At 43.9% G+C, this 27,049-nt stretch overlaps 1 protein-coding gene across 1 annotated transcript; it reads right to left on the reverse strand.

The window, feature by feature from the left end:
- Positions 1-1,765: 1,765 nt before the first annotated feature.
- C9H14orf132 (chromosome 9 C14orf132 homolog) lies at positions 1,766-26,842 on the reverse strand. The gene is made up of 2 exons (XM_075614431.1): positions 26,311-26,842; positions 1,766-3,419 (listed from the first exon to the last, which is right to left on the reverse strand). Exons 1-2 carry the CDS (start codon positions 26,335-26,337, stop codon positions 3,195-3,197), a joined length of 252 nt encoding a protein of 83 aa, XP_075470546.1. The 5' UTR covers positions 26,338-26,842; the 3' UTR covers positions 1,766-3,194.
- Between the last annotated feature and the right edge of the window lie 207 nt (positions 26,843-27,049).

Genomic DNA, 27,049 nt, shown 5'->3' on the forward strand with positions numbered 1-27,049 from the left:
GCTAGACAGTTTATAGAACTCTTTATGGGATGTATAGAGCTGTTAGAGGAGGAGGCAAATGTATTAGCAACAACACATGTTGTATATGTCCTCTCTTCCACCAGTAATTTTCAATACATCGGACGCACCAAACGGCCCCCACGCTTGAGGTTCCTGGAGCACCAACATGCAATCCTCAAGGGATACTCAATCCTCAACGGAGTCCTGGTGCATAGTGGACTTAGAAAAATGGGCATTGAGTCTGTTCCAGCCTCCTCAACGGAGTCCTGTATCATAGTGTCCCAACACACTCTGCAACATAATACAATGTTTTTTCCTAGTAATTGTGTAACATAGTTTATAGTAAGTAGCATTTGAAAAATATAAATCAAACACATTTTGTTCTTCTGGTTAGTATGTATATCTTTATTTATTTAATCAGTAATAATGATATAGTCATGTATTCTTTCTACCCTGCCTGGTATCATTATATGAATTAAACAGACAGTGCAGATTTTGGTTCCACATAAATATTTTATTAATATGTTTCCATTCATCTGGGAACATCCCGTCCTACACCTGCATTTAATTAAACCACAGTTTCAGCAAAACTTGGAAGGATCCAATTAGAACAAAGAGTATTCTATCCGGTGAGAATCTCTATCAGAGAAAAGTCTTTACTATAAATATTGATTGTCCTCTGAGATAGTACAACAAAGAAGACACTGATCAATAAAACATTAAAGAGAAGTAACGCAATGTACAGCTTAATGAAGGCTACGTATTCTTTATTTAGTATTACTTTGAGGCCAAGCTCTATGGTGATGTAACTTGGGAATCCCCGATAACGGGTAACTTGGGTTAACTTGAATGGCAGTAAATGGCGATCGAGCTCAGATACCCGTTATCGATGCTTTGGGAACCCTCCCTTACCAGCTATGTACAGACAGAGATGCCAAGTAAGGTGCCATCAGCGACTGAGCTGGAAACGTTTTACCTTTCACGGATGATAAATCTATGCCGTCTATTCATAGTATTATATATATATATATATGATTTTTACACCACAAAAGCTGACTATTGCTCCTATTGCCCTGTTATCTTTAAAATGTATGGCCATAATTACTAAACAGTGCTTTGCTGTAAGGTACAGTACATTACAGCCCAGTAATTTGACAGATATGGAGGTGATTTATGGATTAGCGCCATCTAGCAAATCTGGGTCATAATCCTACTTAGCAACATTTTATTGTGGTCTCACAATAAGTAAAAGTACTCAGCCATGTAACAATATGTAGAAGGTCATTTAAAAAAATCAACTGGTTTTCACTTCTGTTCATTAAAGTATCGAAGCAGAATGATACATTATATATAAAAATGGATGAAGTACCTGATCATCGCGAAAGACTCAAACCCCAAGCAAACCGGCAAATAAAAACCATTATCACATAATAACATGTCATCAGGTAAGTCCTTCTTCAAGTAGTTACCTGGTAATATTAATTAATGCTCATTAATTGTATTCATCCTTAGATTTTTATTATGTGAATGAATAGTTTTTTTGGAATTTGTTAGTGTAGTAGTAAGCTGTCTTCTTTTTCAGATGGTAAGAGGTTTCCCCGTGAGCCCAGCGCAGTGATAAGCGTTACCACCTGCTTTTATCCTGGGGTAGTTACAGATGCGTGCTGCAGCGTTTCCATAACAGCGATGATACGGAATAGGGCACAGTTAGGAAGCAGTTCTTTGGAAATTCACAATGCCCTCAGGCTTTAAGAATGTAAAAAAATTGTCACAAGTGAACTTTATTTTACGTAACCTTTAAAAATTTCCAAAAAGTTTATATAAAGAGAAATACATTATTTGGATTACTGCAGCAGTCACTGTTTTGGTTTCTACCTCAAAATTGTGTCGGACTCTTTGCAATGTAACATGGCTGCTTTACAAATACTTGATAGGAAAATTAAGCAACTTCTAACACTCTGCTAAATACAAAAAATGGTTTCCATGATTTGTGGATTGGGGGGATTGGGGAGATAGGGGAGGGTGGGGGGGGGGAGGGGCAGGGGTGGGTAGGATAAAATTGTTGCACAAATTAATGGCTTTAACCCTTTTGCTTCTGGAAACGTCTGCAATACAATACACTGCACTGAGTTTCAAGCATTGTCCTATGGCAAATAAGACATGGGGATGTGATTCATTGCAGATCATGAGGCTTTCCTGGCCACGTGGCTACTGAGGGATTCATTCTTTTTTATTTTCAGAATATGCCGGATATATATAGGGAATGTCAGGATGTCTCAGTCATTCAGGAGAAATGGTGATCGGTTGTTATTTGTTTGATTAATTGTTCATGAATCACGTGAATACAATTGTCAAACTTGGCATGGTCAAAATGCCAATTTCAACATTCAGACGGCAAATCCTAACGGCCACGAGAGTGACAAGTAATGGGGGAAATACATGTTGTTTTATTTATAAAATGTTTTAAAAGGCAGTAATACATTGAGCGTTTCCTCTCGTTATCTTTTATTTCTAAAGGCCATTAGCTCATTTATGCACATTTAGGACTTCATTAAAGAAATGTCAGAAAAACTAAAAGGAATGATCATATCGTCCCCACATTCTGCTAAGGCCTTGGTAATGTCTGCAGTTCTACTCAATACAAAGTTGTTTTGCTTATTACGTGGGCTGTTTAATTGTATTTCTTTTACTCTATGCTTACAATTACATGTTTCTGAGAGCCAGATAATCAGTTAATTAGACCATAACACATGTTTTTTCCATAGTGTGCATCTGGAGACCTAGATAATTAAAATCCCCGGGAGAGTAAAATATGACATTTTCATGTCTTTGTTTTCAAAATATTGACCAACAAACATTTAAAAATTATGTCAATATAAGAATAGCAAATAGATAATGTTAACGGTAAAAACCCACACATTTATACAACTAATTCTCTGTTCTTTTCCTGCTGGTGCACCCATTTCTGCAAGTCGGGGAGGTTCGAGGTACTTGCTCTATGGCTATGGAATTAATTTCCTAGCAAAGCACTTTCACATATTTACATTATACATTGAAATATCTTTCACTTTACTGAAAATGTAAGTCTTTTTTTTCTATGTCCGACAGTACTTAAATAATAAACATCATATGTACACCAATAAAAAATACTGTTTTTGTCTTCAAATTATTAGTGTCTGCATTTTCCAGTCTTCTTAGAAAGTGAAGGCATACACCACTCCTACAACTACAATGTTTCCAATGGTGGCTATAATCGCAATCCATAACAATATGGCATCATTCGAGGAACGGGTCGGCTCTTCGGGTTGGTTCTGTGCTGAGGCAGCTGCATGTACATTGCCTGAGGAGTTAAATAAGGAATATTCTGTACCAAAGTCCTCATTGGGTGAATCCATAAAGGCGCCCCCCATAACAGGAAGCTGTGAAAGACAATATAACAACATTAAAAACGGGGTTACTTTAGGTTTGCAACCTACAGTAGTTCCCAATTACCCTGAAGAAGTGCAACCAGTAACGTTTGTTTTTTAACCAGATGATTTACATTGAATAAAACACTGGTAAGCATTTAAAGAAGGTAGTGCATAAGTGTGCCCTCTGTCTACAGATCCCAACAATTGGGATGGATGATGTCAAGGTGCCCTTTCCCTTGCCAAACTAACCTACTTTTCTTCACTCCTACTAACGCTGCACTCTGGCACTCAATGCCTTTTCACCATCTTTAATGCCCTTTCTGCCCAACTGCACCTGCACCCTCTCCTACCCACACAGCCCAAGATCTTGCCACCTGCTTCACAGATAACATTGCATCCATCAGACATGACATCTCTTCATGGCTCTACACGCATTACCTTCCACCCCTCGCACACCTAAATCACCCCCTGTGACTGAGGATGAGGTCTCCATACCCCTCTCAGGATCTCACACTACATCCTACCCCCTTGATCCTATTCCCTCACATCTCCTCTGTTCCCACTCTGGCACACTAAGCCACATCCTAATTCACCTGTTTAACCTCTCTCCTATCTTCCTTTAAACATGTTCTCATCACGCCCATTCTAAAGAAACCCTCTCTTGACCCAACCTCCCTTTCTAACTATCGCCCATATTCTCTCCCCCCTGTGCATGCAAGCTCCATGTGTGGCTTGTCATTTTCTTTCTTCCAACACCCTGCTTGACTCTTTGCAATCTAGTTTCCATCCTCTACATTCCATGAGACAGCACTAACAAAAGTGGCCAATGACCTACTCCCAGCCAAGGATCACTTCTCGTTAGCAATTGTCCTGGATATATCTGCTGCCTTCGACACTGTCGATCACCTCATTCTCCTGCACACTCTCCACTCCATTGGCTGCCATGACGCAGCACTCTCCTGGTTCATATCATATCTATCCAACCATTCTTTTAGTGTTTCATTCTCTGGTGTCTCCTCCTCTTAACTCCTTCATTGTGTTGGGGTCCCACAAGGCTCTGTCCTTGGCCCTCAGTCTATACCTTTTCTCTTGGTGAACTAATACGCTCTTTGCAGATGACACCCAAATGTACCTCTCTTCCCCTGACCTCTTCCCCCTCTCTCTTGTCCTGTGTCATTAACTGTCTCGCCATAATCTCCTCCTGGAGGTCCCACCTTTACCTAAAGCTTGACATATTCAAAATAGAATTAATACTCCTTTTACTGCCACCCATACACCCAAACTCTCCCTCGCTGTCAATGATACCACAATCTCATCAACACCCTAAACCTTGTGTTCATCTGCCCTCTCCTTCATGCCTCATATTCACTCCCTAATTTAGTCCTGCTGTCTCCACCTCAGAAATATCGATAGAGTACATCCTTTTCTCACTCATGATACTACTAAGATCCTAGTTCACTCACACATCTAGTCCCAACTTGACTACTGCAACTTCTCCTAGCTGGCATTCCCCGAATTCGCCTATCCGAACTCCAATCCATCCAAAATGCTGCTACCAGACTCATCTACCTCACTCACTGCTCCACTTCTGCTCTGCCACTATGCAAATCTCTACACTGGCACTGGCTTGCCATATCATCTAGAATCAAATTGAAACCAAAAGTTCTGACTTACAAAGCTCTCAATGATGCTGCAGCCCCCTTAGATCTCAGTCAAATATATCCCAAATATAGCCTTAAATGTTTTGCCCATGACAATCCCCCTTTTCTCCTGCCTTATTACCGCCTCTCACTCTCGCCTACAATACTTCTCCTGTGCTGGTCCCTCTCTCTGGAATTCCCAACCACGCTCCATCACTCTCTCCCCCAGCATTCAGACATTTAAAAACTCCCTGAAAAATAACCTTCAAGGAAGCCTATCTGGCATATTCCTGTAACCCCAGTCCTGAAGGGTTACTAGCAGGTTACCATATGCCGGGTCCAAACCTGTGTTGCAATGGAGATTCTGACGCCATGAAAGAGTATTTAAGTGAGGGACAAGGTTCGAGAAAGAAAGGTTCCAGGAGGACAAGAGTACAGGAGCCTCGGGGAGAGGAGATAAGAAATGTTTATTAAGTAATAGAACAGACAGGCCCCCCCTTGTTTATTATGTCATAGATAGGGACAGTACCCTTTTTGTTAGGATCCTCAAAAGAAGTAATGGAATCCTGAATATTTAAGGAATACAGCATGCCAAAGAGGGCTCCCGGGCGTCGGCGGTTCAGCTCTAACCGCGGATCTGCACTAATATTCCTCATCAGTCTGTAGGAAAGTGGCAGTTCTCAAACAGGCCAAAGGTATTGGGTCACGTAAAATCGACCCACCAGGATTCTCCTGGTGGGCGAGTAATCGGATTAATACCGATGAATGATGATCCTGAAGCAACAATGGGGGTCGGGTCCCACACTTACTCAGAGAAACTAAGTCAAAGTACCTCCATTTGAGTGTTGAGTGGGCACTGATGGAAGCACCGTATTCATGTCTGTCTGCTATAATATACAGTGCAACGTTATTAACACGTATGTGAGGTCCCTGTGCGTGGGGACACAAATAAATTACAGTTGTATTAAAAAAGTTCCTGGTGCCCATTTTTATACATCCTAGCTACCTCATCGCCCAGCCGCCTGAATCCCGCCCCGGAGTCACGGTAATCCATGCTGAGTAGCCATATAATAGATACCAATGTTTTCTCCATAGGAGCCGGGCTGGGAGGGTTATACCCCTAAAATATAACTCCCCTCCTAACCCTATTGGGACCATCTGTGTGGCTGGACCAAACTCCATGCTATCACCCCCTTAAATACAACCCCCCAAATCTTCATGGGATCAGTTATGCGGCTGGACCATATTCCATGCTAACATCCACTAACATACACCCCCCAAATCTTCATGGGATCAGTTATGTGGCTGGACCATATTCCATGCTAACACCCACTAACATACACCCCCCAAATCTTCATGGGATCAGTTATGCGGCTAGACCATACTCCAGCACACAATGAGCAGACACTTATGTTTCTTATTTGGTATGTAATTCTTTTTGTGTCATTTACATAACTCTTACCCCAATTGTACCGCTCTGCAAAATATGCTGGTGCTTCACAAATAAATGATAATAATACGTGTAGGTTTTGCAAATTTAACTTCAAAGGCCTAATATATTCAAATACATAACAAATAAAAGTTATTGTTTTCTTAGGTTTATCTGAGGCCCAGAGCCCCGGAGACCCCCAATTTACAGAGAACTACATATTTTCTAGTAAATCCTAAAAGGAAATCAAGGGTGGCTACCTGGGCCACCACAGCATCTCTTGATGTCATCGCAGCTTCCTGTTAGCTGCCGACATGAACCTGGATCCCAGGGGCCATTTTGTTTCCTATACTTTTCCTTTTCTTCTTTTTTTGTGCCTTTAGACACAATATAATAGTCGACTAAGATTTGTTGAAATTACGAAGATCCAGCAGAGGGGACAGAAAAGGCTTAATACTTTGCAAATCCGGGGAGTGGAGTCCTGCCGGAGGTTGGCTAGACAAAAGGAAAATAGTTTTGTTAGGAATGGATTGGTATTTGGCGTTGAAAAGTTAGTGGTTGGTTTGCAGCATATTTGAGAATAGAAAATAATTTTGCAGATACATCTACTCCAAAGTGAATATTTACTAGGATGTTAAGATGAGTGTTAATAATGATGACCTGACTGTGAGATATTATTAATATTTTATTATTCTGCTAACAGCTTTCTGGATTTAACGGCAAAAATAAATCTTCTACAAAGCACTGAGTGCCTTGACCGAAGAGATATTTTATTTATAAATGAATGTCTTCAAGCACTCAGCGTTTCTGATTTATTAGAAATAAATTAATCAACAATATGAATGAGAGATTCCATACAAATTACAGTTTGTTTCAACACTAATGAGCTTGTTTAGGAATATATAGATTTAGTAAAACAGTCAATGCAAAGAACATATACATTTGATATATAGTATTTATATAATCTGTAATCTGATCTGCCATTATTGGAGTAAGGAAGGAATCTATTTTTCCCCTTTGAGACATTGTTGGATAATGTTTTGTTTGCCTTCCTCTGGATCAATAAGTAAGTACAGGCATACCCCGGTTTAAGGACACTCACTTTAAGTACACTCGCGAGTAAGGACATATCACCAAATAGGCAAATAGCAGCTCACGCATGCGCCTGTCAGCACGTCCTGAAAATCAATACTGGCTCCCTACCTGTACCGAAGCTGTGCACAAGCGGGGAGACTATAGAGCCTGTTACAAATGCGCTATTTACATCAGTTATGCACGTATATAACGATTGCAGTACAGTACATACATCGATAAGTGGATAATAGGTAGTGCTTCACTTTAAGTACATTTTCGCTTTACATACATGCTCCGGTCCCATTGCGTACGTTAATGCGGGGTATGCCTGTATAGATATAGGATAAAGTATCTGTCGTCTAAATCTAACATAGGTTGAACTGAATGGACGTACGTCTTTTTTCAACCTCATCTACTATATAACTATATAATATATGTAACTATAAGTATAACCCTTCTTACCCGGCTCTAAAGGAGGTCATATCAAATGGAATATATATATATATACATAGGCAGAGCTCAGTCTCTAAGGAGAGAGAGAGAGAAAGAGAGAGAGAGAGAGAGAGAGAGAGAGAGAGAGAGAGAATGAGAGAGAGAGAGAGAGAGAGAGAATGAGAGAGAGAGAGAGAATGAGAGAGAGAGTACGAGAGAGAATGAGAGAGAGAGTGCGAGAGAGAATGAGGGAGAGAGAGAATGAGAGAGAGAGAATGAGAGAGAGAGAGAGAGAGAATGAGAGAGAGAATATGAATGAATGAATGAATGAATGAATGAATGAATGAATGAGAGAGAATGAGAATGAATGAGAGAGAATGAGAGAGAATGTGAGAGAATGAGAGAGAGAATGAGAGAGAGAATGAGAGAGAGAGAGAGAATGAGAGAGAGAGAATGAGAGAGAGAGAGAGAATGAGAGAGAGAGAGAATGAGAGAGAGAATATGAATGAATGAATGAATGAATGAATGAATGAATGAATGAATGAATGAATGAATGAGAGAGAATGAGAATGAATGAGAGAGAATGAGAGAGAATGTGAGAGAATGAGAGAGAGAATGAGAGAGAGAATGAGAGAGAGAATGAGAATGAATGAGAGAGAATGAGAGAGAGAGAATGTGAGAGAATGAGAGAGAGAATGAGAGAGAGAGAGAATGAGAGAGAGAGAGAATGAGAGAGAGAGAATGAGAGAGAGAGAGAGAGAGAGAGAGAATGAGAGAGAGAGAATGAGAGAGAGAATGAGAATGAATGCATGAGAGAGAGAATGAGAATGAATGAGAGAGAATGAGAGAGAGAGAATGAAAAAGAGAATGAGAGAGAGAGAGATAATGAGAATGACTGAATGAGAGAGAATTTTCCCAATGGGCATTTTGTGTCAATAACACTTTTTTCCCCCTTTGATCCGGCCTTCAGTTCTCTCTGATTTTTGCATCACTGGCTATGGAAGTTGCATTAACTGTTTTCATTCTCAGACCTAGAGTTGCTGGTTTTTATATGATCCCATATGCTGCCCTAATATATGGTGGGCTTCAGTTGGTTTCTATACCAGTTTACTTAATATTTGGTCTTGAATTACAGTTCTTAATACGGACTTCATCCTGATTTTCTTAAGGATTTTATATATCATGTACTTGAATATGACTTGGCTAAAGGATTTCCTGCAGCAACACATGGGGATTAATTTCTCTTAAATATTTGCTGGGTGGATGCAGGCTGGGTGGCTATAACTATGTATATACATAGGCAATGCTCAGTCTCTCAGGCCTGTGCAGGGGTGCTGGGTGGGTGCAGGGTGCTGGGTGGGTGTAACTATGTATATACATTGGCAGTGCTCAGTATTTCCAGCCTGTGCAGGGTGCTGGGTGGGTGCAGGGTGCTGGGTGGATGGAGGGTGCTGGGTGGGTGTAACTATGTATATACATAGGCATTGCTCAGTCTTTCAGGCCTGTGCAGGGTGCTGGGTGGATGCAGGGTGCTGGGTGGGTGTAACTATGTATATACATAGGCATTGCTCAGTCTCTCAGGCCTGTGCAGGGTGCTGGGTGGATGCAGGCTTGCTGTTGGTCTAACTATGTATATACATAGGCAGTGCTCAGTCTCTCATGCCTTTGCAGGGTGCTGGGTCAGTGCAGGCTTGGCGTGGGTGCCGGGTAGTTGCAGGCTGGGCGCGGGTGCTTGGTCAGTGCAGGCTGGGCGCGTGTGCTGGGTCAGTGCAGGCTGGGCACGGGTGCTGGGTCAGTGCAGGCTGGGCGCGGGTGATTGAATATAACAAGGATTGGCGCTTTTTAAATAAAAAGGTGCTTTATTGGACAATAATGCTTCTCAGACACTGACACGCTGGTTACTGGACTTGTGGCAAACAATGTAATTCTGGACTTCATCCCCTGGTAGCTCTGACTCGTACACTGGGTAGGTACTTAGACTTGTTACCCATAGTAAGGGATAAAGTGACAGTCTCTCGCATAGTCCGCAATGCCGCATATCGAATGGGTCTCTCAGGAATACACTTGGGTCTCCTGGATTAGTAACCCACTTCTATGTCCCGCATACTTCTCTCATACTTATGTGATCAGGATTACACAGGGAACCTTCCGGTTGGGGCGGTCCAAACATGCTCCGGAGTTACTATGCCGAGAACTCCGATCAAGGGCGTGCTGCATCCATATCAATAGTGAGAACAATCTTGGACCCTTATTACTGGCGATTACTTAATGGGAACGTTACTAACTGAAAACAACAAACAGTGACAGGACATCTTAATACACAAAAAACATCACGGTCACAAGACATACAACGGAGGGGCTTCCCTACTGCATGGTTTTCCTACATCACGGGATGGGGAGGAGCTTCCCTACTGCATGGTTATCCTACATCACGGGATGGGGAGGAGCTTCCCTACTGCATGGTTATCCTACATCACGGGATGGAGAGGGACTTCCCTACTGCATGGTTATCCTACATCACGGGATGGGGAGGGGCTTCCCTATTGCATGGTTATCCTACATCACAGGATGGGGAGGGGCTTCCCTACTGCATGGTTATCCTACATCACAGGATGGGGAGGAGCTTCCCTACTGCATTGTCATTCTACATCACGGGATTGGGAGGGGCTTCCCTACTGCATGGTTATCCTACATCACAGGATGGGGAGGGGTGTCCCTACTGCATGGGCATCCTACATCACAGGATGGGGAGGGGCTTCCCCACTGCATGGGCATCCTACATCACAGGATGGGGAGGGACTTCCCCACTGCATGGTCATCCTACATCACAGGATGGGGAGGGACTTCCCCACTGCATGGTCATCCTACATCACGGGATGAGGAGGGACTTCCCCACTGCATGGTCATCCTACATCACGGGATGGGGAGGGGCTTCCCCACTGCATGGTCATCCGACATCACGGGATGGGGAGGGGCTTCCCCACTGCATGGTCATCCTACATCACGGGATGGGGAGGAGCTTCCCCACTGCATGGTCATCCTACATCATGGGATGGGGAGGGGCTACCCCACTGCATGGTCATCCTACATCACAGGATGGGGAGGGGAGGATGGGGAGGGGAGGATGGGGAGGGGCTTCCCCACTGCATGGTCAGCCTACATCACGGGATGGGGAGGGGCTTCCCACTGCATGGTCATCCTACATCACAGGATGGGGAGGGGCTTCCCCACTGCATGGTCATCTTACATCACAGGATGGGGAGGGGCTTCCCCACTTTATGGTCATCCTACATCACGGGATTGGGAGGGACTTCCCCACTGCATGGTCATCCTACATCACGGGATGGGGAGGGGCTTCCCCACTGCATGGTCAAACTACATCACGGGATGGGGAGGGGCTTCCCCACTGCATGGTCATCCTACATCACGGGATGGGGAGGGGCTTCCCACTGCAGGGTCATCCTACATCACAGGATGGGGAGGGGCTTCCCCATTGCATGGACATCCTACATCACAGGATGGGGAGGGGAGTGATCCGAGTGAGCGCACACAGTGAACCTCATTAACCCTTTATTAAAACAGTAGTACTCAAATAAGGAACTACACACCCCCTATCAAAACATAATGTTTTCCCCAACATCCTTTAAATATACAACAGTAAAATATTTAAACATATACAGTCTGGACACATAAAATAATACATATAGCCGCATGCATTTATTTTCTTTCTTTGTACTGAATATAACCACAATATCAGGCATGGTATGACATCAATAACATCTCTACATATTCAACATGATACAGCTTTTCAGATATAATACAATCACAGGGCCAGTGTACGGGCAGAGCTGGGTAACATAACACTGATCTATGCTAAGGCAGTGGGCATGTGCATGGTACTGATCTCTACATTCAGAGGGACTTGTTTTACCAATAATGGGTAGGATCAGGTTTTCTGCACATCCCTCCCTTCCCATCAGACATTTCTACAAAATGAACACGATTAGACCCTGTATTGTCCACGTACTCTGCACCGACACACTTTATTCGAGCAAATACCCAGTATGTACCTGGCAGATACCTGGAATGCGCCGCTCCTCACCTCTGACAAGCCCCGTTGCGTTTGCCTTCCCAGCCTGGGTTCATGCCTGGCTGACGGGCGGCTGATCTGTTAAATGATAATGATTAGGATTTAATAGGCTGCAATGCTTCGCGTGTCTACCAGATGGCATAAATTCATGAATTGTAATGCAGTATATATATATATACTGTGCAGTATTGCAGCCAGCGGGAATAAAATGCTTCAATCCCTGCTTAGAAAATACCTCAATGCACTCGGGCAGAAAACAGTCACAAACCTCAATACACCCGGGTATACCCGAATTCGTGGGACTAGCCGAGCTCGAATAAAGTGTGTCGCCAGTGTAGATGACCCAATCTTTATAGATACTGCGGCCAATGTGCCAGATCCACACTAGTTTGGCCAAGCGTTATTCCTACATGGCATGGCTATGATGGGTAATATAGGCTTTCACGGCATTCTAATTCAATGGCACCGGAACGTCAACAATGTCCATAACCCCCACATGTAAATAGGGATATTCATACCCCCAAGTGTCCCAGATATGTCCCATACATCGGCTCAGCTCAGCCGCGTCAGATTCAGCAATGAGGTATCCACGGCAGAACTCAAACTAATGGTTCCTCTATAGGGATTTCTGCCAGAGCCATGTCCCACAAAACATCGTCACTGTAAAACATACAATCATCAATGGAATTGAGGTAAGTCTGGTAGGCCTCTTCCTCTTCCAAAGGAGTTAAGGGACCCTCCCACCAATGCACAACCTTACCCGTAAAGAATCAGATATCCTGGTTAGTTTAACTTGGGTGGGATGCTCTTATAGCACACCATCCTTTCCTCTCGTACCTGACAGGAAAATGGCAGAACTGGTATCCACCATACGATTGTCACCCAAACATGCCGGAAGGGGAACAACTGCTTCAACGGATTCTAGCTCTGCAACTTTATTCCGTGTAATCCCCAAACATGTTCGGTCAGGGATTACCGGCTTGAGCAAACACTGGTACTGCAACATCATCTCGATCATCATCGACAACCGCTCCTCCTAGGTAGATATCACTTGGCTTTGCAATACACAAAAACGCTGAGACGTCCTTGGGTGCTGCGGGTCCCGTTGCTTCTTTAGATATGCCATCTGAAGCAAACTCCTTGACTCGTTCGTCTTTAGGGGACATCTTGGGGACCTCTTTCCTGTCCTCCTTTCATGAACATCCGTGGCACTTTCCATCTCTCCGGTCTCCTCAGCGGGCTCAACTCTCCCAGGATACTGGGGAGGCTGTTCCATATCGGTTCTGTGCAGTCAAGGTAAGACATCCGTCTCGCTGGTAGTCTCGCTGCCCACCGCAGAAGATATATCATTACAGACATTCGGGAAGTCCCTAAACTTCGAACTCTGTTAGTAGCGGGTGCCACATTCATCATATTGGGCAATGCAAAAATACATGAACCGTTTCAACATTATATGGAGGTTTGCATCACCTGTTAATATAAGGGTAGTAATAAGTCCCTTCCTCTTTTCTATATATTTCTGCTGACCAGCGGTCCCTGCACTTATGTACTTCCCAAATTCTCTACTCTATTTCATTTGTTATATATCCCCTTATTACACTTTAGTGCACAAGCAAGATACATCGTAGCAAAAACATTCCTATAAGAGTTCCTTCACTTACCTTGAATGTTCACATAAACCATTCTTATCAGTACAGCATAGTAACTATGCATCTCCTAATACTCCCCCTCATTATTTGTCTGTTTCCAGAGAAACCGGTGCCCTTTAGCTGCATTTGCAGATTCTTAGCCTAGTATTAAAGCATATTTATGAATACATGATCCTATGTAAAGAGATACTCTCTCTATCACAGAGAAAACCTCTGGTAGAAGAGAGAAATGAAATCATGTTGTCATTATAGACATATTGAGCTTTTATTGATGTCAAAATGTCAATAGCATTTGTAACTGTGTCAAATATGATCATATCAACAGGTAAATAAGATATTTACATCTGGTGGAAATCAGACAATAAAGATGTGAAAAAATTACATTTGTACTAATGGGAGATAATGAAATTATTCACAGGAGCTCTGATTATCTTTTTAAGTTTGTTTACATTCACAAAAAATTACAGCAGGAGTGTTTTTGTAAGGAAAAGGCCTGTGAGCGAAGAAAATAGTCACCTACAATGAATAATCCAGGTTTGAATAGAGAAATATGGCAGGAAAAACATTTCTCCACCACGAGTTAGTAACCTAATCCTAAAATCACCATATAATCACCAGACGGCGTTTGGAAGTCAGTTCCCCATGAAATGAAGACCACCAATCTCAAAGTATTTGTTATCTTAGTCAACAGTTATCAACTTCTTAATAAACAGTTTTTGTATCAATATGCCGTATGAAACAGGAAGTCACGTTAGCAGTATTTATTTGTAGTGGCAGCAAAGTAACATCCCTTTAGCCTGGGAGCTTTCTACCAATTCAGAACATGGGGAAGCAAATCTCCGACATGAAGAAATTGGTGCATTTTATCTGTGTCCTACTGATACTCCTCAAATCCCCCACTGACAAAAGCAGGGCAAACTGGGGCCAACTGGGGCAAACTGGGGCCAACTGGGGCAAACTGGGGCCAACTGGTGCAAACTGGGGCCAACTGTGGGCAATGTTACTAAATACAGTGATGCTAAGATATGCTGCATTTCCATTTAGTGACAGTGTATGAGAATATATGTCTGTATGTACCTACCCACTTGGAAAGATAGATATAACTTTGCATTCCGTAAGACAAATAACATTTGAAATTCCTAAATACTTTCACTAACGAACGGCCAAATGGAAACCAGAGGAGACAGTATGAAGTTTAAGTTAAGTGCTAACGGGTATCTTCAAGGCTCATAGCACAGCCCTGTGTAATAGGTCTTGCAGTAACTATAACGGACACTAGTATTAATGATATTCAACAGCGACGTTCCCTCTAACAGCGCAGGTCCGCAGACCTCCGTTATAGTCAACAGCGAAATGTAACTGGACGTTAGTTACCTAAAGGTGGCGTTACTCCCTCTGTACCCTGAAATATGGCTTCTGCTCGGAGGGAGAGACAAAGAGAGAGGGAGAGAGGAGGAGAGAGAGAAAGACAGAAACTGACCGAGAGAGAGAGACCAAGACTGACCGAGAGAGAGCAAAAACCCCAGCAAAACCTATATTTCAGGGTCTGGAGGGAGCGCCCGCCACCTTTAGGTATGCCGCGAGTCATTTCACAGTATGTACATGTAACGGGTATTCCCCCCCCCCCCCAATCGCATATATGGCGTATGTAAGGGGAACCTAATGTTACCTGGTGTGGTGCTTTACCTGTTAGGCTCACAGGAGGGCTGAGCTTCCGCCGTGGGGAACCTGGGGCAAGTACAATATGAGTAACTCTGTACTCGGTGCAGCGCCTCCACCTGCGATAGCTCCCACCAGAGAGGGAGTGGTTCCTCGCAGGACAATATATATTAATACACACACACTCAGCATGTATAACAACCAATGCCTTTACTTTGATAACGAAGGGTGGCAGTAACACATAACATGTACACTTATACTCTAACGGTATTAACTTAGCGGCTCCCTCACTCATCAGGAGTACGTCTACGTCCCCTCACCACAGTGCCCCACACACGGTGTCCATGTATAGCAATATGTTGGTATAGGCTCGGTCCTCTAGCCACTCGCTAGTGTCCTTAAATAGTTGAGCCTAAGGCGGGATCAGCGCCTGTTGACCGGTGTTGGTGCACTTGTTGTTATAATACCTTCCGGTCACGGCGGTGACCGGTACCTCTTCGAAAAGGATCAGGCGGATCGCGGTCTGCCTCCTGGGTCTCAATGTCCAGCCGTCTGGTCCCAGACGACTCGCCAGCAAACCTGCTCCGCACGCTTGTCCCTTTGTCCCTAGCTGGTACTCAGTAAGGGTGATGCTCGCGCTACTATAGGCCGTCCCTACAGCACAGCAACCTTAAGTGACTTCAGGGAACACTCATAGGGGCCTACAGGGTAGCCTGTCCTATGCAGGTGGGTCACTGACCCCCTGCACCCAAACTACCTCTCCCTTCACCACCCGGGTCCCCTCTGACTAACTTCTACCTAATACTCACAGCACCTGCAGCAACGCACTACAACCTGCTTGGTACCTGCAGCAAACGTGCTGCACACACACACGATGCCTTCTTGTCAGTCCTCACAGCACTGATAGCCGTGACACTGACAAGACTGCACACCACACGCACCTAAGGGCAGGGTCCCTAACCTAGGGGCCGTCCCTCAGTACTTACCCACTAACCTAGTGGGGAGTTGGGGTCTGCCTGGGATATGGGGAACCTTACCTGGTGTAGGAGCCACTTGCTCCCTATATCCTTCCTTCCCCTTCCTGCTCCCAGCTCCAACTGCCGTGCTCCAAAGCCCGCGAAATGTGTCTGTCTGCATGTCTGGGAATCCTGGTCTCTCATTGGCCACCTTGAGGCACCTGGTGCCTGCCTCTCTATGCCTCATGGGAGTTGTAGTCCCGTGGAGGCTGCTAATCCCTTGGGGCCGCGTGCGCGATTCTCCTGTGCATGCGCGAGTCTCCAATGGCTGCCGCAACTCCCTGACTGTCCCCGCGCATGCGCGATCACTCACACGCTCGCGCAACCTGTCATGGCGGCCCCCGCTAGCCTTGTGCGCCGCCGGGACTCTGAGCGCTCGGAGCGCTCCCTGCACTGGCCCCCACCTTCGGGTTGTGCCGGCGTGTCCGTCGCTGCCTCCGGCGGCACCCGTGACCGCTCGGCACTTCGTGAGGGGGGTCTCTGGGAGCCGGAGGGCACCGGGGCTACATACATGAGACGTGCTAACATAACATGGTGTTAAGCCTGTGATAATGTGCTGGGTCTGAGGAAGGGACGCATTTATACGTACTATTGCTCCTATGATAATGAGATAACTGCAAATAGTACGTCTTGTGGGTCGGGCTTAACCTCAGGGAGAAGAAAGTCTGTTACTTATTTTGATAACATGATGTTATGAGCCCGCAGTTGACGTGGAACTGAGCCTAAGGGAGTTGTATAAAATGTTTGAGTTATGGTTTTTCTCCGTAGGAGTCAGTTGTTTTTGATTTGTGAGGTTATTTATGTCTCTGGTATCAGTCTCAGAAAGTATGTATGCAATGTAATTTAGTACAAATTCTTTCTGCTTTTGCTCATCCTTCAACAGCACAACTCTGTTACTCTGTTACTTTGTTACTCTGTTACTCTGTTACTCTGTTACTCTGTTACTCTGTTACTTTTCTCAGGTCACCTACAGCAGGGGGGCGCAAACTTTTTTCCTTGCGCCCCCCTGCCGGCGGTCCCCTCACTTCCGCGCCCCCCCCCCTCACTCCCGCTCCCCCCCCCCCCTCACTCCCGCTCCGTCTTCGGCGTCATTTGACGCCCCATTGCCATGGCGACGCGTGTGAGAAGCCGCCGGAGCCAAGGTAAGTTAGGTTTACAGAGGCCCTACAGATCCCCCGGCACTTAATTTAAGTGCCTTCGGGAAGTACGCGTGGCCTCTGTATACCCCGCGCCCCCCCCGCACTCAATCTCATGCCCCCCTGGTGGTCGCGCCCCCACAGTTTGCGCACCGCTGACCTACTGTATATAAAACTGCAGGTAAAGGGGGAGGGGGGTTGAGGAGGGGGAGGGGGAGGAGTGGGGGAAGAGGAGGAGGGGTACAGGGAGGGGCATGGGAAGGGGGAGGAGGTGGGGGAGACAGGAGGAGGGGGATGAGGAGTGGGAGGGAGAAGAGGAGGGGAGGAAAGGAGGGGGAACAGGGTGGAGGGGAGGAGTGGGAGGGAGAGGAGGAGAGGAATGGAGAGTCGGAGCGGCGGCTTTGTACTACTCTAGTAAACACAGAAGTCTGAAGAGCAAGTTTAAAGTTCAATGCAACATTATCTCTGTGATAGTTCCAAGCCCATAAATGAGATCACAAATCTAAGATGTTACCCCCCCCCCCCCCATTTCTTTCTGACTTTATTTTTTTCTCAAATGTTATTGCTTTTCAATTATTGATAAATTGCCTACTCCTAAAGCGGTTTTTATTTTTTTTATTTGATGAAGTTGAAAAAAGACATGCTTCCATTAAGTCCAACCTACTGTATGCTAAATTTAGACGACAGATCCTTTATCCTATATCTGTACTTACAGTATATTGATTCAGAGGAAGGCAAACAAAACCCCAGTGTCATATCATCCAATGATATCTCATAAGGGGAAAAATAAATTCCTTCCTGACTCCAAGAATTGGCAATCGGATTAATCCCTGGATCAACATCCTTCCCATGTTTACTTATTTTGTATCCCTGTATACCTTTCCTTTCTGTTGTATCTGCCATCACAGTCTCCATGGGTAATGAATTGCATATTTTCATTGCCCTTACTGTAAAAACCCTTTCCTTTGTTGCTGGTGAAATCTCCTTTGCTCCAACCTCAAGGGATGACCCCAAGTCCTTTGTACTGCCCTAGGGATGAATAGTTCTTTTGAAAGCTCCCTGTACTGTCCCCGAATATATTTGTATATAGTTATCATATCCCCTCTTAGACACCTCTTTTCTAATGTAAATAAATCTAATTTAGCTAGCCCCTCCTCATAAATTAGATTATCCATCCCTGTTATTAATTTGGTGGCTCTTCTCTGCACTCTCTCTAGTTCCCTAATGTCTTTTCTTAGGATTGGTGCCCAAAATTGTACTCCATATTCAAGGTGTGGTCTTACTAATGCTTTGTAAAGGGGCATAATTATGTTTACTTCCCTTCCATCCATTGCCCGTTTAATGCAAAATAAGATCTTGTTTGCCTTTGCAGCTACTGCATGACTTTGGACACTATTGCTAAGCCTGCTGTCTACACGCACTCCTAAATCCTTCTCCATCAAGGATTCCCCCAATTTATCCCCATTTAATTTGTAAGTCGTCTTTTTATTCTTGCATCCCAAATGCATAACCTTACATTTATCTGTATTAAACCTCATCTGCCATTTATCTGTATTAAACCTCATCTGCCATTTACCTGCCCACGTTTCCGGTCTCTCCAAGTCCTTCTGGAGAGAAATTACATCCTGCTCTGACTCTATTACCTTACACAATTTAGTATCATCAGCAAAGATGGAGATTTTGCTCTCGATCCCAACCTCAAGGTCATTAATAAACAAGTTAAAAAGCAGGGGTCCCAGTACCGATCACTGAGGTACTCCACTCACGACTTTAGCCCAACCTGAAAAAGTTCCATTTATGACAACCCTTTGTTGTCTGTCCCAGGGGTGTGCAAAGTTTTGACCCTGCGCCGCCCCTGCCTGCTCACCTCCTGGATCGCGCCCCCCCTCCTGCTCAGCTTCAGTCTCAAATGACGTTGCGGGTCGTGTGACATCGTGTGGCCATGGCAAAGTGATGTCACGTGACCCCGCAGCATCATTTGATGCCTGTTACCATGGCAACGCATCGCCGATGATCAGAAGCTGCAGAGGCCTCGCACGGTCCCCCCAGCACTTAATTTAAATGCTTTTGGGGAGAGCGCAGGACCTCTGTAGCCACTGCGCCCCCCCCTGGAAATTCTCGCGCCCCCCACGTTGCGCACCCCTGGTCTGTCCTTCAACTAGTTTTCAATCCATAATTTTACCGAGTCCAATTTGCTTTATTTTGTACACCAACCTCTTGTGTGAAACCGTATCAAAAGCCTTTGCAAAATCTAAGTAGACCACATCAACTGCATTACCTTGGTCTAAATTCCTACTTACCTCCTCAAAGAAACAAATAAGGTTAGTTTGGCATGATCTATCCTTCATAAATCCATGCCGATTATTACTAATAATTACGTTTTCCATTAGTTATTCCTGAATATTATCCCGTATTAAACCTTCAAGTAGCTTTCCCACTATTAAAGTCAGGCTTACAGGTCTGTAATTCCCTGGTTAAAATGTCTCTTATACAATGGCGGTATTTAAGGCACTGGTTTGCAGACTATATAGCATGTTCTTAATCAATACAAGTAGGGATATGGACCATATAAGAGTGGGTGTGTTTTACTTTATAACAATAAAATAACTATTTATTAAAACAAAGGAGCCTGCTGCAGCGGGTCATCAAGGGGTTAAAACCCAAAACCCTACTTACAGCAGGACCGGAGTAAATGCGCGTGTGTGACCAAGCAGAAACAGATGTCGGTAGCAGTGAGGGTCCTCGTGGGCTCTAATACGTTCTAATATGTTCTAACAACCAGCTCTTCTCCAAGGCGCCGTGACCTCTGACCCTACGCCAGTGAAGCAGGATACAGCGTCATCGTGCTATCGCGAGAGAGGCTGCATTGGACGTGTGCAGCTGTGTGTGCTTTCCCCTTCCCCTGCATCCATTTTGGAGAGTCTTCCGAAGTCAGAGGGAAACGGGACGCATACCACACATCGGTGAGCCCACGAGGACCCTCACTGCTACCGACATCTGTTTCTGCTTGGTCACACACACGCATTTACTCAGGTCCTGCTGTAAGTAGGGTTTTGGGTTTTAACCCCTTGATGACCCGCTGCAGCAGGCTCCTTTGTTTTAATAAATAGTTATTTTATTTTCAGCTTTTGTGTTAAGTATTATGTTCCTTGTTATGTGTTTCGTGTTGTTTGTCTAATTTTAACTATTACGAGTTACACTATGATTTTCTTTTTTGTCTTTGTCCCTATGCTATGGACCCCTGGATTGGGGATCTTCTAATGATTGGACCATCTGGATCCTCTCCCCCTTCATTTGTTGGACTTTGTTTGGGACTTATTGGACTCTTATGGGCGCTGGTTTGTATATGTTCTTTGTGCTTTTTCTGGTGTGGTTCTGCTAGTGTTCCTGGCTGCCCTGTATATATTGTGTATTGTTATACTTTCTATTTAGTTTTAATTTTTATCCTTTTGTCATATCCCCATTTCAAGGGATTGTAGCGCCAAAGCACTTCCTTTTGTGTTTACTTTATAACAATAACAAAACCCTGTACAATAATCATTTGCTTTTGATGCTCATGTCTTATCTGTGTCTCATAAGGACAATGACTGCATTCAAATCTGATCCAGAACAGAGTCATGTGCTTTGCATTTTATGCAATAAAAAACATGACAATATTATCAATGCCTTGTGCTTGTGTATCTGTAACATTGTTTATGAATATCACATTCTGACAAACACCTTGTATTCTTTCAGCAAACTCTTGCATGTATATAGGCACTGAGGTATGTGTGGTTTTTATTTTTAATCCCTATAGTGGTAGAAGAGCATTAATATTATTGCTCAGAAATACACGGCTTTGTTAGACGCGCGCTATTAGTAGAGAGGTACAAAGTGGCCCAAACTCACTTTGCCTCTGTTTTGCTGAAACTTTCAAAAAAGGTGGAAAATGAAAAAGTTCTCACGAAATTATCGAATTTCACCACAGAATAACATACCCTGAAATATGAGAGAGGTCGCCCTGAGTATCTCAGCTTTGAATCTCTCCACATGTTGCATAGAGAAGTGTTGTGGGAGGTATATAAGTCAATGGGTTCACACATCTCTATTAACGAGTGGATTGAAATGAAAGCATCCCATGGACAAAAGAGAAAGACAACATTCAGCAGCAAACAGGGGCCCCTTCCCATGTCCTGCCTCACCTGCCCCTTCCCATGTCCCCCACTCACCTGCCCCTTCCCATGTCCCGCCTCACCTGCCCCTTCCCATGTCCCCCCTCACCTGCCCAACAGAAAAGATATGCATTAGAGCCAGCAGCCAATCACAGCCCTGGGACTAGTAGATAAAAGACTTCCGCATTGAACCTCATGATACTTTAGTGAAGGTGATGCAGAGATACCAGCCTTCACAGTCCTGGCTGCCCTGGAAGATGAGTGTATAGTGGGGTTACTTGGAGCTGTATTTGATCTTTGATCTTGAGCATAGAATTGTAATACAGCAGAAGCCCCTGACTACACTTTTTTTTTAAATGTACTGTATGTCTCTTTGTGAGTAGCTTTAATGAGAAATAATTACCTAAGCTGCCGATCGATCCGTTCTCCTGTGATCGATCGGTAAATATCCTCCTCCCCGGGCAATCGAAATGGCTGACCTGTGACTGTGAAATGCTACAGCTGCAATGTAACATTATATTACTAAGTGTAACTCATTATTGTTACCACTTTCAGCTCAGCAATAGATACCGGTTGTCTGCTGCTGGGAACACAGCAACAGATCTGTTTATGATACTTTGTGGTCAAGGGGCAGAGCTAAAAAAAATTGTAGCCGCTAAGGTAATGAAGCTGCTTTAATGTGAATTTAATCTATCTAATAGTGTACAGGAGCAGGGGTCTCCTGAGCTGAACCGCATTAATTTCAGCCTCGGGAACCCCCTGCTTCCCGAGTTACAGGCCCCCGTATGGGGTGCCGGTATCTCCCGTGCATTTAAATCTCTCGGTCACGTGATGTGGGAGATTTAAACATGACTGGGGGATACCGGCACCCCATACCGGGCCCTATAACTTGTATTTCTTGTCCTTGCTTTTATTTAAATGTTTTGGATTTATGGTTCTTGGTTTTATTTAATTGTTTTGGATTTTTGTTGATTATTTTTTTAGGTTGCCCATTGACTGCCATAGTGGCAAACCATGCTCATATTATGTCCATGGTTTAACACTGTGCCAATCAATGGGAAGAGGGGGTGGAGGTTGTGGGTAGTTGCCCCAGGATGGGTGGTTAGGCCTTCCGGGTGGGTAGCGGGTGAGGGAGGCTAACCCCTTAATTACTATAGCGGTTACCAACCACTACGGTCATTAAGGGATTAGTGGACAATAATTTGTTTTCTATTATGATGTTCCTGCCAATGGAAGACAAGGACGGGGAGGAATACGAGGATGGTCTACATCCTCGCAGGGGTAAGTAGAACTTGTATTTACTTTACGCTGGCTGGTTTTATTTTTAATGGGCAAATGCACTATTATCCATATCTGGATAATAGTCATTTTGCCCATTACTGTACTGTATGTATTGGAGCTGGGGGTGGATTTATGTATTGCACTGTAACTTTTTTTTGCATGAGGAAAAGCACTATTAGCCATTTTTGGTTAATAGCACTTTTACCCATTCCTGTTGTTGGTTCAGGGGGTGGGTGAAGGTGGTAGTAAACCCAGGGTGGGTGTTTAGGCTTTGCGGGAGGGTAGCATGAGGGGTTAACCCTTTCATTACCATAGCGGTTACCACTGCTAAGTAATGAATGGGTTAACTTCTACTGCCACCCTCCCACAAGGCCTAAACACCCACCCGGGGCCAACTACAAGCTTCACCTGTACCAACAGCTATGCAGTGCCTGCTATTTAACACTTTCATTACCGTAGCGGTTAGCCGCTATGGTAATGAAACTGACTGAAATTTTATTTTTATTGCACAGGATTGATACTGGAGGCCGACAGGGACCCCTAGGGACCCCCAGGGGCCCCCGGGAGATGTGGAGACCCGTGAATTTCCAGGGGTCCCCGCAGTGTCCCCGCCGGCCTCCGGTATCAATCCTGTGCAGTAAAACTAAAAGAAGCTGCTTTTATGCATCGTGATATTCCTTTAGCACCAACCTTTAGCTGGGGCCAAAATATTGCAAGTTTTTAAAGTAGGATATGCTTATCACTGCTTAGTGAATAGCTGTTTCTGGCAAAAAAATCGATTTTGGGAGTTTTTTGGCTTATCATAGTTACATAGTTACATAGTAGATGAGGTTGAAAAACACGTACGTCCATCAAGTTCAACCTACTGTATGCTAAATTTAGACAACAGATTGCCAATGTCCCTCAATATTGCAAGTTGCCTCTTCAGACCAGCAACCTCTGACTCTAAAGAGACCACCCGCTCACACTTCTCACAGCGGTATGCTCTTTGGAACAGTTGCTCCAAGTGCACATACATGTGGCAAGATGTGCATTGAGTGGCATCTTCAATCTTGCTCATTCTAGCAACTATGAAGTTTATAAGTACTAACAGTAAACTGTACTTCAATGAACTATACCTTGTTTAACCGCTTCCTTGTTCAAACTGCTTCTGGGTCTAACTGCACACTTAATACAACCAGCACTTGAAATCAACCACACAGATCAGTATACGCAAGCTCGAATCGCACGTCTTTTTTTTGCCAGAGTGTTATAGTACTATAAAAAGCCGTTATAGTGCGATATTGCCCTATTAACTGAGCTTTTTGAAGAGCAACACAAGCAATATTGTGCTATAAGGTCATTTGTAGTACTATAAGCCACTTATCGAAGTTTAGTGAATGAGCCCCACTGTGTTTATAATTTTCGAGGCATGGTAAATCCTGCATGTTTGCTATTCCTCCGCTGATGTGCTGAATGACATTAATTGGCATGTTCCTGTGTACATACAAAGTGTTTGCTTCAGTTAGCTTTAAACAGAAGGAGGATTGTAAAGGTTCTTTGTTCTTGGAGCAGTCAATATGCGTGAATAAGTCTCTGCTCTTTAGTTATCTTTTTAGCAGTATGCCTGGTCCCTCTGTTTTCTATATTCCGTTTCCCTGTCGCCAGGGTAATTTCCGTGTATAGCGCCCGCCTTCCTAAGCTTGATAAATAGAAAAATCTCCTTTGGCTCAATCTTGTTGCCTGTTTCTGCTGCTTTTTTCCTCTTCTTTCTTTCGTGCTCGGAAACAGAGCACATTTCCAGTTCTTTGCACTGGTCTTTGTTTCATTACAATTGATGTTTATTAAGAAACAATACCTCATACAATGCTATTTCAGTATTTTCAGCAACCAGGTTTTCAAAACAATCTTTGAATCCCCCATAAAAAATATTCCCATTTTTCTTGTTTCTGTGAGATTTGCTTCATCACGCAGCCACTTAGAGTAACACTTACACCCCAGCACATAGATCCATGCCATGCCATAACAAGGACTGGTTCCATGTCACTTTAAAGACAAGCAACATATCTGAGTTAAAGGAAACGATCACCAATCTGATACTCCCGAAGAAAGCTTTTGGTGTAGCATTTACAGTAGTGTGCAGGATGACAATAGGTTTTTGGCTCTAACCTTGCTTCTGCCCCTGTGCTTCAGGGTTCCAACCTGTTGTTGGTTAATAACTTTGTCCCTTTATTCTGCTCAGAGTCTGCCCTGCAGACCAGACTAAATGCCATGGTTATCAACTAAGAGATGGCAGGTTTTGTGGGACATCAAAGGCCAAACTTGAGCCCCCCATCATGTTACAGACCGGGTTTCCTTTACCTTCCCAGCTGCAATAACAATGTTCTAACCCAGAGTGCCTGTATATGAGGCCATTCATGTAGCCAAGGGATTTTGTATGGAAATGTAAGAACCAATTATTGTTATATTACACTTGATATTTGACGCTCTCGTAGAACACACACAGCACACCTTAATCAAGGAAAGAACATGCAAACCACTGGCATTAAGCCACAATAAAGCATTAGAAACAAGAGTTTCAAAATCTTCCTTGTTAAATGTAATAATAATTGTGTTGCTGCTGATTGAACAGATATTACAATATTACATTTTTCTATTCACAAATCACAACACTTTTAAAACCACACATTTTCTATTTCTCTTGTTATTTGTTTTTGTTCATGTGAACAGATAGTAAACCTCATATATTATATATTAAACCTCATATATTAAATATATGTATATATATATGCAAAAAATACAATCTAAGGATTTCACATATATGCAATATCAAAAATACTATTGTAATTGTAAAACGCATGCTCTTAAAACAATGTTTTTACACGGCTCTGCCAGTCCAAATAATGAAAGATTTCAGCCTGTGGCTCCTGATGAAGGAGAGGAGGGTGTTTCCTCGGACATCTCTTCACAGTATGTGAGGTCTCTGCTTGATGGCTTGTTTTTCTAATCTATTTTTAAGGAATTGAAAAGGGATCTAGAAATGTACCTACAATATAATGCACCTATTGAGGGGATAGCACTTATTAAGGAGAGCACTTCACTCATCTTTTTGTGCACAGAATAGATAGACGTGAATCAACACAGCAATCCAAAGAGATCCTTTTCTCCACATGCTGTACACGACCCTCCAGTCTGTATGTTGTATGTGGGTGCTGGCAAAAATCACACACTACAAAATGCACAGCAGGGATTTATGGAAACTTGTTGATTTCTTAGTTATGTACAATAAGTAGGGAAAACAGCAAAAAGTAAAAGGGAGGAACAGATGTTGGAATAGATATAAATATGGAAGAGATTGTTTTACCTGTGCTGCCATAAAGGAGAGGTCCATGGTGTCGGTGTTGGTACTGCTGGTGATCTAGAAACAGCTGCAGACAGGTGAATAAGGTCCAGTGAGCCTGCTTGTGCTCAGCATTCTCCCTCTGCCTACTGCGTATGTGATGGGAGTGTGTTATTGTGTGAACAGCCCTGAACTTCTTTTATTCCATGCTACCCCTCCTGTGCTGTGTGTCTGCCGTCGCAGGCATCCTTTTCCAGGGCAGAGAAGCTTGCTAGCAGTGAGCAGAGAGAGCGCGTTCTGCTTGTGTTTGCATGATGTGATGTCCTGCGAGGTTAAGTGGCAGCGAGTCTGTGCAAGTGGTAACCCTGTCACCGCCGTGCTTGTCACATTGTGTTTATTGTGTCACACATTGCCGCGTGATCTCTGCCTGTGTGTGCACACTTAGGTGGCATCTGCACGGTTTGGATATTTTCCATTTGAAGCTGTCAGGTTTTTTCTTGTTTTGAGAAGCCTGGCGCAGGATTTGCACTCAGTGGCAGAATGGAATGCATCGTATAAAGATGTGTTTCATTGCTAACGTGCTGTGATGGTTAACTCTGTTTCTATGGTAACAAAAGCTCCTTGGAGAGGGAGAGGAGGAACGTTGCTTCTGATGGAAGTTTGAGGCAGATGCAATCGCTGTTAGAAACTTGGTGGCAGGGTCTGGAGCTCGGTGTGGGGAGGTCTTCGCTGTGCGAGGTTGTAAGCTTTCTTTCTGATATGG

Source organism: Ascaphus truei, chromosome 9, assembly GCF_040206685.1.
Source record: "Ascaphus truei isolate aAscTru1 chromosome 9, aAscTru1.hap1, whole genome shotgun sequence".
Taxonomy (NCBI): domain Eukaryota; kingdom Metazoa; phylum Chordata; class Amphibia; order Anura; family Ascaphidae; genus Ascaphus; species Ascaphus truei.

Excerpts from the sequence above, each read along its gene's own strand:
- C9H14orf132 (XM_075614431.1), bottom strand. The coding sequence starts at position 26,337 with ATGGACCTCTCCTTTATGGCAGCACAG. Across the intron at positions 3,420-26,310 it reads TCTCCTTTATGGCAGCACAG|CTTCCTGTTATGGGGGGCGC; the intron begins GTAAAACAATCT and ends TGTCTTTCACAG.